Raw genomic sequence first — 15,009 nt, 5'->3', positions numbered from 1 at the left:
CAATAAACATCATAGCCTATAAGACATGGTTGTAGATTTACAACCTCGTTACACGAAGATTGTATATAGCCTTATACCCATAAATAGAAGGTCGGGATAAAATGTTCTTGTTTTCCCAGGTGCATTGAGGCGTGTTTTTAAGGTAAATATTATTTTTCCAACATGAAATAGGCCTTTGTGTTTGCAAAGAGGTTAAGAGGCGGAAAAGAGAGAGGATCTGAACTGGCTTCCATGTCATACACTTAAATTCTCCATAGAAACTCTGATCTTAACGCGGAAACTTTATTAAACCCTGATGGTGGATTGATAAGACCGAATTTCTCTCGGCTTCTTTTTATTGCGGAGACCGGGGAGGGATGACAGAGGTAAATTGCTATTTTAATTAAAGCAATGCACCAGAGGAAATTGCTGTCTGAATATTGTATCAGAGATGGGGTTTGTGACAGTTGCCTGGAAACTTCAATCTGTCCCACATTTATCCCAGATCACAGTTCTGAGATAAAGTTTAATACAAATCTTTACCAGAATGAAATCCAACCCTTTCTTGAACAACATCTACAATGAGACAGAACTGCGGAGGAAACCTTATGTTTAACATGTATCTCTCAGGTTCGTGCTTTTGTACTTGAAATTATCAATATTATTGCTTTATATTCAGATGAGGGAAATTAGTCTTTAGTCCTCGGGTAGTGATGCTGCTTCCAGCTAGCGTTTGCTCTGCCTTTTCAATCTGAAACACTTCTCCTCTTTTGTCGGAAATCGGATATCCTCTTTCCTGAACGCGTTTCCTGACTTCGGCTTTGAAGCTTGGAGGAAAAAACACAAATATGAGAAAATAGAGCATTAGTTAGAGAGACTCGTTTATGAGATAGAATCATAGCTTTTAAATGCCTTTATAATATTTTCAATCTGGAATGGAAATATTTCAACAAGGAATAAGGTTATAGCCTATAGAATTATCCAAATGTGAATTGTGTTTTTAACATATACCTTTGCAATTAATATTTATTTTAGTTTACATTTTATACTAATATTGTTTTAATAACATATGTATTTGTGTTAGTGACCGTTCTATTTCTATTGCAGATCCAACAGAAAATCTGTTGAAAGAAAGCAAAAGTGGATCCTGGAGTCCCATAAATACAGGAGTGCAAAAAGGTAAGAACATTTTGAAATGTTTTTTTATTATCTGCATTCCAAACCAGTATGCATTCCGAGCATTTTTATTACTTTTATATATTATTATATATTACTTTTAATATTGTAGAGTCAATAGAAGCACTGTTATTGATTTGATTAGAGATCATTAATCAGCTGAAAGAACACCAATTAACCCTTTTTTTCTTCATGATTGTGCATGCATGATTGTGTTGTTTGTGCACGAGGCATGCTTTTTAGACAAATACTTTTCTTTCGTGATTTTGTTTTTGCAAGACATAGACATTGAGGCAATTGTTGTCCAACTGATAGGGTATCAACATGTTATTCTATGCGTAATTCTCTATTTATTTTGGAAACCAAGTGACATTTGTTTTCCAGATTGCCTATAAAATAAATGCTTATTTCCCCCTTATTTTCCCTTCACAAATGTCTATTATATGTTATTTTGAATAGGTAGTGGACAGATTCAGCTATGGCAGTTTCTCCTCGAACTCTTGTCAGACAGCGCAAACATGTCCTGCATCACCTGGGAAGGGACAAACGGAGAATTCAAGCTAATTGACCCAGATGAGGTGGCCCGGCGATGGGGCGACCGCAAAAGCAAGCCCAACATGAACTATGACAAACTCAGCCGTGCACTGCGTTACTACTATGACAAAAACATCATGACAAAGGTCCATGGGAAGAGATATGCTTATAAGTTCGACTTTCACGGCTTGGCCCAGGTGTGTCAACCGTCAACAACCGAGCAAGCTCTTTATACATTCCAGAGTAATTTTGCCCCCATTCCTTTTTCAGGGATTTCCAAACTAAGCCTTGTTGGTCCAGGCGTTGGTCCGTCCGGATTCTCCTATTGGCCGGGGTCGCCACACACTCTCTACCACAATCACAACCTCCAACCCCCGGGACCGTTTGGTGCTGTGTCTGTGTCTGCTTCGCACATCAACTGTGTCAACAACATCAACAACCTGAATAATATCAATAACCACTACAATTGACTACTATTAATCCACCAATGAAGTGGTCTAAAAAGGCCTAATCATAATTCACGATGATTGATGTAGTCTGAGGCTTCCATTTCGAAATGTTATCTTGTGAACCCAACACATTGTCTAATCCTAACTGAATATGCCAAGGCGCAATTCATTAAACATTTTGTGGAATGTTTCAAATGTAATAACATGCGTTTTCAGATAGGCTTTGTATTTCAGACAAAATCCAGATTAATAATTTTTTTCTTGCCAATTCTTTTTGTCATTGATTCGACAGGACACTGGTGTCTACACCTCTGAGAATGTATGGGCTTTTAGCGCCATCATGTGGCTATTTATTAAACATATAAATACTGAATTCATCTCAAGTAGGCTTGCAGTGCACTAATTTTAAAGTAGGATTATCAGCTCCAATCTAAAAACATTATGGAGATAAAGATATGTTGTCGCCAATATATTCCCTGATGACTCCCACTTTAAATAGCCTTCGTTATTTTAAAGGTCCAATGCAGCCGTTTTTATCTCATTATCAAATCATTTTTGGGTAACAATTAAGAACCTTACTGTGATTGTTTTCAATTAAATGGTCAAAAAGAAAGAAATAGCAATGAGCAATTTCTCAAGCAATAATGTTGCTAGCACTGTCTGGGAGTGGTCTGAGTGGGGAGGGGAAAACTGAAAATTAGCTGTTATTGGCAGGGAGGTTTTGAACTCTCTTTCTTGTTGGTATTTTAACTCATTTAACGCCTGGTGATGTCACCAGGTAGGCCAAAACTCCATCCAACCAAAACAGGCAGAAATTTCAGGTGGTCTTTTCAAACAGCTCTTACACTAAAAGGGCATCATCATAATTTTCACAATTTCACAGTATTATTCCAACCTCATAGTGTGGAATATACTGTATATATATATATATATATATATATATATATATTTATATATATATATATATATATATATATATATATATATATATATATATATATATATATATATATATATATATATATATATACAGAAGCCTTATTTGGTAAAATACCAAGTCCATATTAAGGCAAGAACAGCTCAAATAAGCAAAGAGTGCATCATTACTTTAAGACATGAAGGTCAGTCAATACGGAACATTTCCAGAACTTTGAAAGTTTCTTCAAGTGCAGTCGCTGCAGAGGATAAGTTCATTAGAGTTACCAGCCTCAGAAATTGCAGTCCAAATAGATGCTTCAGAGTGTTCAAGTAACAGACACATCTCAACATCAACTGTTCAGAGGAGACTGTGTGAATCAGGCCTTCATGGTCGAATTGCTGCAAAGAAACCACTACTAAAAGACACCAATAAGAACAAGAGACCTGCTTGGGCCAAGAAACACGAGCAATGGACATTAGACCGGTGGAAATTTGGTCTTTGGTTCCAACTGCTGTGTCTTTGTGAGACGCGGTGTGGGTGAACAGATGATCTCTGCAAGTGTATTTCCCACCGTAAAGCATGGAGGAGGAGGTGTTATGGTGTGGGGGTGCTTTGCTGGTGACACTGTCTGTGATTTATTTAGAATTCAAGGCACACTTAACCAGCATGGCTACCAGAGCATTCTACAGCGATACGCCATCCCACCTGTTTTGGGCTTATTGGGACTATCATTTGTTTTTCAAATCGACAATGACTGAACACACCTCCAGGCTGTGTAAGGGCTATTTTACCAAGAAGAGAGTGACGGAGTGCTGCATCAGATGACCTGGCCTCCACAATCCCCCGATCTCAACCCAATTGAGATGGTTTGGGATGAGTCGGACCGCAGAGTGAAGGAAAACCAGCCAACAAGTGCTCAGCATATGTGGGAACTCCTTCAAGACTGTTGGAAAAGCATTCCAGGTGAAGCTGGTTGAGAGAATGCCAAGAGTGTGCAAAGCTGTCATCAAGGCAAAGGGTGGCTATTTGAAATTCTCAAATATAAAATATATTTAGATTTTTTAACACTTTTTTGTTTACTACATTATTCCATATGTGTTATTTAATAGTTTTGATGTCTTCACTATTATTCTACAATGTAAAAAACAGTAAAAATAAAGGAAAACCCTTGAACGAGTAGGTGTGTCCAAACTTTTGACTTGTAGTGTATGTATATATTTATACAGAGGGAAAAAAGTATGTGATCCCCTGCTGATTTTGTATGTTTGCCCACTGATAAAGAAATGATCAGTCTATAATTTTAATGGTAGGTTTATTTGAACAGTGAGGGACACAATAACAACAAAAAAATCCAGAAAAACGCATGTCAAAAATGTTATAAATTGATTTGCATTTTAATGAGGGAAATAAGTATTTGACCCCCTCTCAATCAGAAAGATTTCTGGCTCCCAGGTGTCTTTTATACAGGTAACGAGCTGAGATTAGGAGCACACTCTTAAAGGGAGTGCTCCTAATCTCAGTATAAAAGACACCTGTCCACAGAAGCAATCAATCAATCAGATTCCAAACTCTCCACCATGGCCAGGACCAAAGAGCTCTCCAAGGATGTCAGGGACAAGATTGTAGACCTACACAAGGCTGGAATGGGCTACAAGACCATCGCCAAGCAGCTTGGTGAGAAGGTGACAACAGTTGGTGCGATTATTCGCAAATGGAAGAAACACAAAATAACTGTCAATCTCCCTCGGCCTGGGGCTCCATGCAAGATCTCACCTCGTGGAGTTGCAATGATCATGAGAACGGTGAGGAATCAGCCCAGAACTACACAGGAGGATCTTGTCAATGATCTCAAGGCAGCTGGGACCATAGACACCAAGAAAACAATTGGTAACACACTACGCCGTGAAGGACTGAAATCCTGCAGCGCCCGCAAGGTCCCCCTGCTCAAGAAAGCACATATACAGGGCCGTCTGAAGTTTGCCAATGAACATCTGAATGATTCAGAGGAGAACTGGGTGAAAGTGTTGTGGTCAGATGAGACCAAAATCGAGCTCTTTGGCATCAACTCAACTCGCCATGTTTGGAGGAGGAGGAATGCTGCCTATGACCCCAAGAACACCATCCCCACCGTCAAACATGGAGGTGGAAACATTATGCTTTGGGGGTATTTTTCTGCTAAGGGGACAGGACAACTTCACCGCATCAAAGGGACGATGGACGGGGCCATGTACCGTCAAATCTTGGGTGAGAACCTCCTTCCCTCAGCCAGGGCATTGAAAATGGGTCGTGGATGGGTATTCCAGCATGACAATGACTCAAAACACACGGCCAAGGCAACAAAGTAGTGGCTCAAGAAGAAGCACATTAAGGTCCTGGAGTGGCCTAGCCAGTCTCCAGTCCTTAATCCCATAGAAAATCTGTGGAGGGAGCTAAAGGTTTGAGTTGCCAAACGTCAGCCTCGAAAACGTAATGACTTGGGGAAGATCTGCAAAGAGGAGTGGGACAAAATCCCTCCTGAGATGTGTGCAAACCTGGAGGTCAACTACAAGAAACGTCTGACCTCTGTGATTGCCAACAAGGGTTTTGCCTTATATAGGATTTAGTTACATTTTCTAACCTCTCTGGATTACAACCAAATTATGACAAATGTACTATATTATGTATTGGATCACCACCAATTTTTTTTTTTTACATTACCATGTAGTTTACCAATAAAATGGACTGATGGTGATGTGGATATACTCGGAATACATATACCAAAGGAAATAAATGATCTCACTTCAATACATTTTAATAGAAAGTTAGCAAAAATAGATAAGATCTTGCTACCATGGAAAGGTAAATACCTGTCAATTTGTGGAAAAATCACCCTGATTAACTCTTTAGTATTATCCCAGTTTACCTATTTGCTTATGGTCTTGCCTACGCCTAGCGAACAGTTTTTTAAATTATATGAGAAAAACATTTTCAATTTTATTTGAAACGGCAAGCCAGACAAAATTAAACGGGCCTATTTATATAATGAATATGAATTCAGAGGACAGAAATGATTAAATATTAAAGCATTAGACCTATCACTAAAAGCTTCAGTCATACAAAAGTTATACTTAAATCCGAACTGGTTCTCTAGCAAATTAGTAAGATTGTCTCACCCAATGTTCAAGAATGGCCTTTTTCCCTTTATTCAAATTACAACCACTCACTTTCAGTTATTTGAAAAGGAGATCATCTCCCAAATATCACTATTTCTAAAACAAGCCATAGAAAGTGTCAGATTGGTGTAGGTGGATGATAGGAATCAGGCGCAGGAAACCAGGAGGACGTCAACAGATCTTTACTGAGTCCAAAACACAAGGATACGTCGCCAACCCAACCGGGTGGCGCGAACAATTACGCACGAAAATCACAGTGCGAGAAAACAAGGAAAAGCGCACACAGTGCGAGCTCTCGTAAATACACACAACGAGAGAACAACCTCGAAAAGGCAGGCTGACAAAAACAATCACGCATAACACCTGACCCAAACAAACAAACTAAATAAGGGGAACAATCAAGACACAAATAAGGGACAGGTGTTATGAACAGACAAAACCAAAAGAACAAGAAACATAGAACGGTGGCAGCTAGTACTCCGGAGACGACGACCGCCGAAGTCCGCCCGAACAAGGAAGAGGAGCAGCCTCGGCCGAAACCGTGACAGTACCCCCCCCTTGACGCGCGGCTCCAGCCGTGCGCCGACCCGGAGCTCGAGGACGACCCGGACGACGCGGAGCAGGGCGCGCAGGATGACCCCGATGGAAATCGGTCAGTAGGGACTGGTCTAACACGTCCCTCCTTGGCACCCAGCACCGCTCCTCCGGACCGTACCCCTCCCACTCCACGAGATATTGAAGACCCCCCATCCGGCGTCTAGAATCCAGGATGGACCTCACGGTGTACGCCGGAGCCCCCTCGATGTCCAACGGGGGCGGAGGAGTCTCCTCAATCTCAAAGTCCTGGAGTGGACCAGCTACCACCGGCCTGAGGAGAGACACATGGAACGAGGGGTTAATATTTTTGTAGTCAACAGGTAGTTCTAACCTATAACTCACCTCGTTCAATCTCCTCAGGACTTTAAACGGCCCCACAAACCGCCGACCCAGCTTCCGGCAGGGCAGGCGGAGGGGCAGGTTTCTGGTTGAGAGCCAGACTCGATCTCCAGGTGCGTACACTGGCCCCTCACTGCGGTGTAGGTCGGCGCTCGTCTTCTGTCGACGTATGGCACGCTGCAGATGGACGTGTGCAGCGTCCCACGTCTCCTCCGAGCGCCTTACCCACTCATCCACAGCGGGGGCCTCGATCTGGCTCTCATGCCATGGTGCCAGCACCGGCTGGTACCCCAACACACACTGAAACGGGGTTAGTTGGGTGGAGGAGTGGCGAAGAGAGTTCTGTGCCATCTCGGCCCAGGGCACATATCTCGCCCACTCCTCCGGCCGGCCCTGACAGTATGACCTCAGAAACCTACCCACATCCTGGTTGACACGTTCAACCTGCCCATTACTCTCCGGGTGGTAACCCGAGGTAAGGCTTACCGACACCCCCAACCGTTCCATAAATGCCCTCCACACTCTCGAGGTGAACTGGGGGCCTCGGTCAGACACTATATCCTCGGGTACCCCGTAATGCCGGAAGACATGGGTGAACAGAGCCTCAGCGGTCTGTAGGGCAGTGGGTAGACCCGGCATGGGAAGGAGACGACAGGCCTTCGAGAACCTATCCACAACGACCAGGATGGTAGTATTCCCCTGTGAGGGGGGAAGGTCGGTAACAAAATCCACCGAGAGGTGGGACCAGGGTCGTTGCGGAATAGGCAGGGGTTGTAACTTACCCCTGGGCAAATGTCTGGGCGCCTTACACTGGGCACACACCGAACAGGAGGAGACATAAATCCTCACATCCCTAGCTAACGTTGGCCACCAGTACTTCGTGCTAAGGCAGTGCACTGTCCGGCCGATACCCGGATGGCCAGAGGAGGGGGACGTATGAGCCCAACAAATGAGGCGATCGCGTATCTCGAGCGGAACGTACGTCCGACCCACAGGACACTGAGGAGGACTCGGGTCGGTGCGTAACGCCCGCTCGATCTCACCATCAACCTCCCACACCACCGGAGCAACCAGACAAGACTCCGGTAGTATGGGCGTGGACTCAACTGACCTCTCCTCTGCGTCATACCGCCGGGACAGCGCATCTGCCTTCCCGTTCTGGGACCCCGGGATGTATGTGATCTTAAACACAAACCGGGCCAGGAACATAGTCCAACGAGCCTGGCGAGGATTCAGTCTCCTAGCTGCCCGGATGTACTCCAGGTTACGATGGTCAGTTTGAATGAGGAAAGGGTGTTGAGCCCCCTCGAGCCAATGCCGCCACACCTTTAGGGCCTGTACTACGGCTAACAGCTCCCTGTCTCCTACGTCATAATTCCGCTCCGCCGGACTGAGCTTCTTAGAGTAGAACGCACAGGGACGGAGTTTAGGTGGAGTACCAGAACGCTGGGAAAGAACGGCCCCTATCCCGGCCTCTGACGCGTCCACCTCTACTTGGAACGGTAAAGAGGGATCCGGATGCGCCAACACCGGCGCCGAGGTAAACAGGTCCTTCAGTCTCCCAAATGCCCTGTCCGCCTCAGCTGACCACCGCAAGCGCACCGGACCCCCCTTTAACAGAGACGTTATGGGAGCTGCCACCTGTCCAAAACCCCGGATAAACCTCCGGTAGTAATTCGCAAAACCCAAGAACCGTTGCACCTCCTTCACAGTAGTTGGGGTCTGCCAATTACGCACAGCTGACACCCGGTCTACCTCCATCTTCACCCCTGACGCAGATAACTGGTAACCCAGAAAGGAGACCGACTTCTGAAAAAACAGACATTTCTCTGCCTTGACATATAGGTCATGCTCCAACAGCCTCCGCAATACTCGGCGCACCAGGGCCACATGCTCAGCACGGGTAGGACTATACACCAGAATGTCGTCGATGTACACAACCACTCCCTGTCCCTGCATGTCCCGGAAAATCTCATCAACGAAGGATTGGAAGACTGAGGGAGCATTCATCAACCCATATGGCATGACTAGATACTCGTAGTGCCCGGAAGTCGTGCTAAACGCTGTCTTCCATTCATCGCCCTTTCGGATGCGCACCAAGTTATATGCGCTCCTAAGATCCAATTTTGTAAAGAACTGCGCACCGTGCAGTGACTCCGTCATAGTCGCAATCAGAGGAAGTGGATAGCTGTACTTCACTGTGATCTGATTGAGACCGCGGTAATCAATACACGGCCGCAGACCTCCATCCTTCTTCTTCACAAAAAAGAAACTTGAGGAAACGGGTGAAACGGAGGGCCGTATGTATCCCTGTCTAAGAGACTCAGAGATGTATGTCTCCATAGATTTCTTCTCCTCTTGAGACAAGGGATACACATGGCTCCGCGGGAGAGCTGCGCCTGACTGGAGATCTATCGCACAATCCCCCCGTCTATGAGGCGGCAGCTGCGCAGCCCTAGTCTTACTGAACGCCAATGCCAAATCCTCATACTCGGGGGGAATCTGCAGTGCTGGCATTAGATTCGGACTCTCCACCGAGGTCGCCCCTATGGAAACACCCAGACAACGCCCCTCACATTGAGCAGACCACCCTTTAAGAGCTTTCTCTCGCCACCCAATAATAGGGTCATGAGTCATCAACCAGGGAAGACCCAGCACCACCGGATACGCAGGAGAGTCAATCAGATAAAGCTGAATTCTCTCCTCATGACCCTCCTGCGCCATCATCTGAAGTGGTGCTGTGACCTCCCTAATCAACCCAGACCCTAACGGACGGCTATCTAGGGCATGGACGGGGAAAGGCTTATCCACTGGAAGAAGGGGAATCCCTAACTCTAAACAGAACTGGCGATCTATAAAATTCCCAGCTGCGCCTGAATCTACCAGCGCCTTATGCTGGGAACGAGGTGCAACCTGTGGGAAACAAACAGGCAAGGTTAGGTGCACGACAGAAAGCTCTGGGTAAGCAGGGCGCCTACTCACCTGGGGGGACCCCCCAATGCTAGACCTGCCATCTCCTCCCCTGGAGGACCCGCCCCAGCACCTAGCCGCAGTGTGCCCTCCACGACCACAGTTGGTGCAAGGGCCGGGTCCCCGTGGGCTCCTCCTCCTCCTTTCCCTAGCGCCAGCACCCCCGAGCTCCATAGGACTCGGCTCGGAGGAGCTGGAGAGTGGAATGGGCGAACCCCCCCCTCCGGGACGCCCACGGGTGGCGAGCAGGGTATCCAGCCGGATGGCCATGTCGACCAGTTGGTCGAAAGTTAACGACGTGTCCCTGCACGCCAACTCTCGCTGGACGTCCTCTCGGAGGCTGCAGCGGAAATGGTCAATATGGGCCCGCTCATTCCACCCTGCATCAGCCGCTAGGGTCCGGAACTCTAAGGCAAAGTCCTGTGCGCTCCTCATCCCCTGTCGGAGGTAGAACAGACGTTCCCCCGCCGCCTTCCCCTCTGGTGGATGGTCGAATACAGCACGGAAGCGGCGGGAGAACTCCGCATAGTTCGTGGTTGCGGCGTCCATTCTCCTCCACTCGGCGTTGGCCCACTCCAACGCCTTGCCGGTGAGACAGGAGATGAGGGCTGAGACGCTCTCGTGTCCCGAGGGCGCCGGGTGTACGGTGGCGAGGTAGAGCTCCACCTGCAGCAGGAACCCTTGACACCCGGCGGTGGAGCCGTCGTACGCCCTCGGGAGCGAGAGCCGAATCCCACTGGGTTCCGGAGATGAAACCGGAGGGCTGACCGCTGGAGCTGGGTCGGTGGTTGGAGGTGAGGGCACCCCGCTGGTCTCCCATCGGTGTAGAGTGTTCATCACCCTCTCCAGGGCGTGACAGACCTGGTTCATTCGGTCCTCCTGACCTCGAAGACGTTCGTCCATATCGGCGGTCGGCGCGGTCGCTCCTGCTGATTCCATTGGGATGCGTGATTCTGTCAGATTGGTGTAGGTGGATGATAGGAATCAGGCGCAGGAAACCAGGAGGACGTCAACAGATCTTTACTGAGTCCAAAACACAAGGATACGTCGCCAACCCAACCGGGTGGCGCGAACAATTACGCACGAAAATCACAGTGCGAGAAAACAAGGAAAAGCGCACACAGTGCGAGCTCTCGTAAATACACACAACGAGAGAACAACCTCGAAAAGGCAGGCTGACAAAAACAATCACGCATAACACCTGACCCAAACAAACAAACTAAATAAGGGGAACAATCAAGACACAAATAAGGGACAGGTGTTATGAACAGACAAAACCAAAAGAACAAGAAACATAGAACGGTGGCAGCTAGTACTCCGGAGACGACGACCGCCGAAGTCCGCCCGAACAAGGAAGAGGAGCAGCCTCGGCCGAAACCGTGACAGAAAGTTGGTTGCAATTTCAATTTAATCCTCCAGAAATTACAGAACAAATAATGCAACAAATATTGTGGTTAAACTCAAATATACTAATTGACAAAAAAACGTTTTTTTTTACAAAATGTTTAAAAAGGTATAATCTTCGTAAATGATATCATCTGGTGGCGTTATGTCGCACATGCAGCTAACAAAAACATATGGAAATGTCTGATCTACCGAACATTACAACCAAATAATTGCAGCCTTACCGCAAAAATGGAAGAGGAAAGTGGAAGGGGGAGAAAGTAATGAACTTGTCTGTTGGCCTTGCATTAAAGAACATAATTGGTTAAGGAAAACTGTGATAAATAAAAACATATATCAGTTTCATTTAAAGACCAAAGGATTGACAGCCATCCCATATAGATTGCAAAATAGTTGGGAAGAGATTTTTGATGAACCGATCCCTTGGCATAGTGTTTATGAACTGATACGCAAAACGACACCGGATTCAAAACTTAGAATCTTTCAATTTAAATTATTATATACAATTCTTGCTACCAATAGAATGTTATTTATATGGGGGATAATGGATTGCATTATTTACCTCGAGCTAACCTTACAGATAGCATTACTGGGTGATCTGAAAAGTCATAGTCAATCGATCAATAACATAATAATACTTTTAACAAAAATGTTTATTTTCAATTCACAATCTGTAGAAACAATGAGAATAGAAAGGTTCAGAACTTTTGTAAGACATCACAATACAGTTGAAATATACAGTGGGGAAAAAAAGTATTTATTCAGCCACCAATTGTGCAAGTTCTCCCACTTAAAAAGATGAGAGAGGCCTGTAATTTTCATCATAGGTACACGTCAACTATGACAGACAAAATGAGAAAAAAAATCCAGAAAATCACATTGTAGGATTTTTCATGAACTTTTTTGCAAATTATGGTGGAAAATAAGTATTTGGTCAATAACAAAACTTTCTCAATACTTTGTTATATACACTTTGTTGGCAATGACACAGGTCAAACGTTTTCTGTAAGTCTTCACAAGGTTTTCACACACTGTTGCTGGTATTTTGGCCCATTCCTCCATGCAGATCTCCTCTAGAGCAGTGATGTTTTGGGGCTGTCGCTGGGCAACACGGACTTTCAACTCCCTCCAAAGATTTTCTATGGGGTTGAGATCTGGAGACTGGCTAGGCCACTCCAGGACCTTGAAATGCTTCTTACGAAGCCACTCCTTCGTTGCCCGGGCGGTGTGTTTGGGATCATTGTCATGCTGAAAGACCCAGCCACGTTTCATCTTCAATGCCCTTGCTGATGGAAGGAGGTTTTCACTCAAAATCTCACGATACATGGCCCCATTCATTCTTTCCTTTACATGGATCAGTCGTCCTGGTCCCTTTGCAGAAAAACATCCCCAAAGCATGATGTTTCCACCCCCATGCTTCACAGTAGGTATGGTGTTCTTTGGATGCAACTCAGCATTCTTTGTCCTCCAAACACGACGAGTTGAGTTTTTACCAAAAAGTAATATTTTGGTTTCATCTGACCATATGACATTCTCCCAATCCTCTTCTGGATCATCCAAATGCACTCTAGCAAACTTCAGACGGGCCTGGACATGTACTGGCTTAAGCAGGGGGACACGTCTGGCACTGCAGGATTTGAGTCCCTGGCGGCGTAGTGTGTTACTGATGGTAGGCTTTGTTACTTTGGTCCCAGCTCTCTGCAGGTCATTCACTAGGTCCCCCCGTGTGGTTCTGGGATTTTTGCTCACCGTTCTTGTGATCATTTTGACCCCACGGGGTGAGATCTTGCGTGGAGCCCCAGATCGAGGGAGATTATCAGTGGTCTTGTATGTCTTCCATTTCCTAATAATTGCTCCCACAGTTGATTTATTCAAACCAAGCTGCTTACCTATTGCAGATTCAGTCTTCCCAGCCTGGTGCAGGTCTACAATTTTGTTTCTGGTGTCCTTTGACAGCTCTTTGGTCTTGGCCATAGTGGAGTTTGGAGTGTGACTGTTTGAGGTTGTGGACAGGTGTCTTTTATACTGATAACAAGTTCAAACAGGTCCCATTAGTACAGGTAACGAGTGGAGGACAGAGGAGCCTCTTAAAGAATAAGTTACAGGTCTGTGAGGGCCAGAAATCTTGCTTGTTTGTAGGTGACCAAATACTTATTTTCCACCATAATTTGCAAATAAATTTATAAAAAATCCTACAATGTGATTTTCTGGAATTTGTCTGTCATAGTTGACGTGTACCTATGATGAAAATTACAGGCCTCTCTCATATTTTTAAGTGGGAGAACTTGCACAATTGGTGGCTGACTAAATACTTTTTTTCCCCACATATATATATATATATATAAAACATGGGGGATTGGAAGTGATGCAGACAATTACATTGATGGAAGTTACAATCTATCTGCAATATTAAGTTGATCTACCCCCCAAAAAAATACAAGGGTTTTGCCACCAAGTACTAAGTCATGTTCTGCAGAGGGGTCAAATACTTATTTCCCTCATTAAAATGCAAATCAATTTATAACATTTTTGACATGCGTTTTTCTGGACATTTTTGACATGCGTTTTTATTCTGTCTCTCACTGTTCAAATAAACCTACCATTAAAATTATAGACTGATCATGTCTTTGTCAGTGGGCAAACATACAAAATCTGCAGGGGATCCATTTTTTTTTTCCGTCACTATATATATATATATATATATATATATATATACAGTGGGGAGAACAAGTATTTGATACACTGCCGATTTTGCAGGTTTTCCTACTTACAAAGCATGTAGAGGTCTGTAATTTTTATCATAGGTACACTTCAAAAATCTAGAAAATCACATTGTATGATTTTTAAGTAATTAATTTGCATTTTATTGCATGACATAAGTATTTGATCACCTACCAACCAGTAAGAATTCCAGCTCTCACAGACCTGTTAGTTTTTCTTTAAGAAGCCCTCCTGTTCTCCACTCATTACCTGTATTAACTGCACCTGTTTGAACTCGTTACCTGTATAAAAGACACCTGTCCACACATTCAATCAAACAGACTCCAACCTCTCCACAATGGCCAAGACCAGAGAGCTGTGTAAGGACATCAGGGATACAATTGTAGACCTGCACAAGGCTGGGATGGGCTACAGGACAATAGGCAAGCAGCTTGGTGAGAAGGCAACAACTGTTGGTGCAATTATTAGAAAATGGAAGAAGTTCAAGATGACGGTCAATCACCCTCGGTCTGGGGCTCCATGCAAGATCTCACCTCGTGGGGCATCAATGATCATGAGGAAGGTGAGGGATCAGCCCAGAACTACACGGCAGGACCTGGTCAATGACCTGAAGAGAGCTGGGACCACAGTCTCAAAGAAAACCATTAGTAACACACTACGCCGTCATGGATTAAAATCCTGCAGCACACGCAAGGTCCCCCTGCTCAAGCCAGCGCATGTCCAGGCCCGTCTGAAGTTTGCCAATGACCATCTGGATGATCCAGAGGAG

The 15,009-nt window shown here is 45.1% G+C and overlaps 1 protein-coding gene across 1 annotated transcript; it reads left to right on the top strand.

The window, feature by feature from the left end:
* Window positions 1-447: 447 nt before the first annotated feature.
* On the top strand, window positions 448-2,159 carry LOC311143575 (protein FEV-like; the record flags this gene model as incomplete). Its single annotated transcript, XM_084179427.1, has 3 exons — window positions 448-609; window positions 1,087-1,158; window positions 1,615-2,159. Exons 1-3 carry the CDS (start codon window positions 561-563, stop codon window positions 2,157-2,159), a joined length of 666 nt encoding a protein of 221 aa, XP_084035553.1. The 5' UTR covers window positions 448-560.
* Between the last annotated feature and the right edge of the window lie 12,850 nt (window positions 2,160-15,009).

This window comes from Coregonus lavaretus, assembly GCF_964263955.1.
Source record: "Coregonus lavaretus genome assembly, chromosome: 16".
In the NCBI taxonomy this organism is placed as follows: Eukaryota; Metazoa; Chordata; class Actinopteri; order Salmoniformes; family Salmonidae; genus Coregonus; species Coregonus lavaretus.
This window is presented reverse-complemented; position numbering and strand designations above follow the sequence as displayed.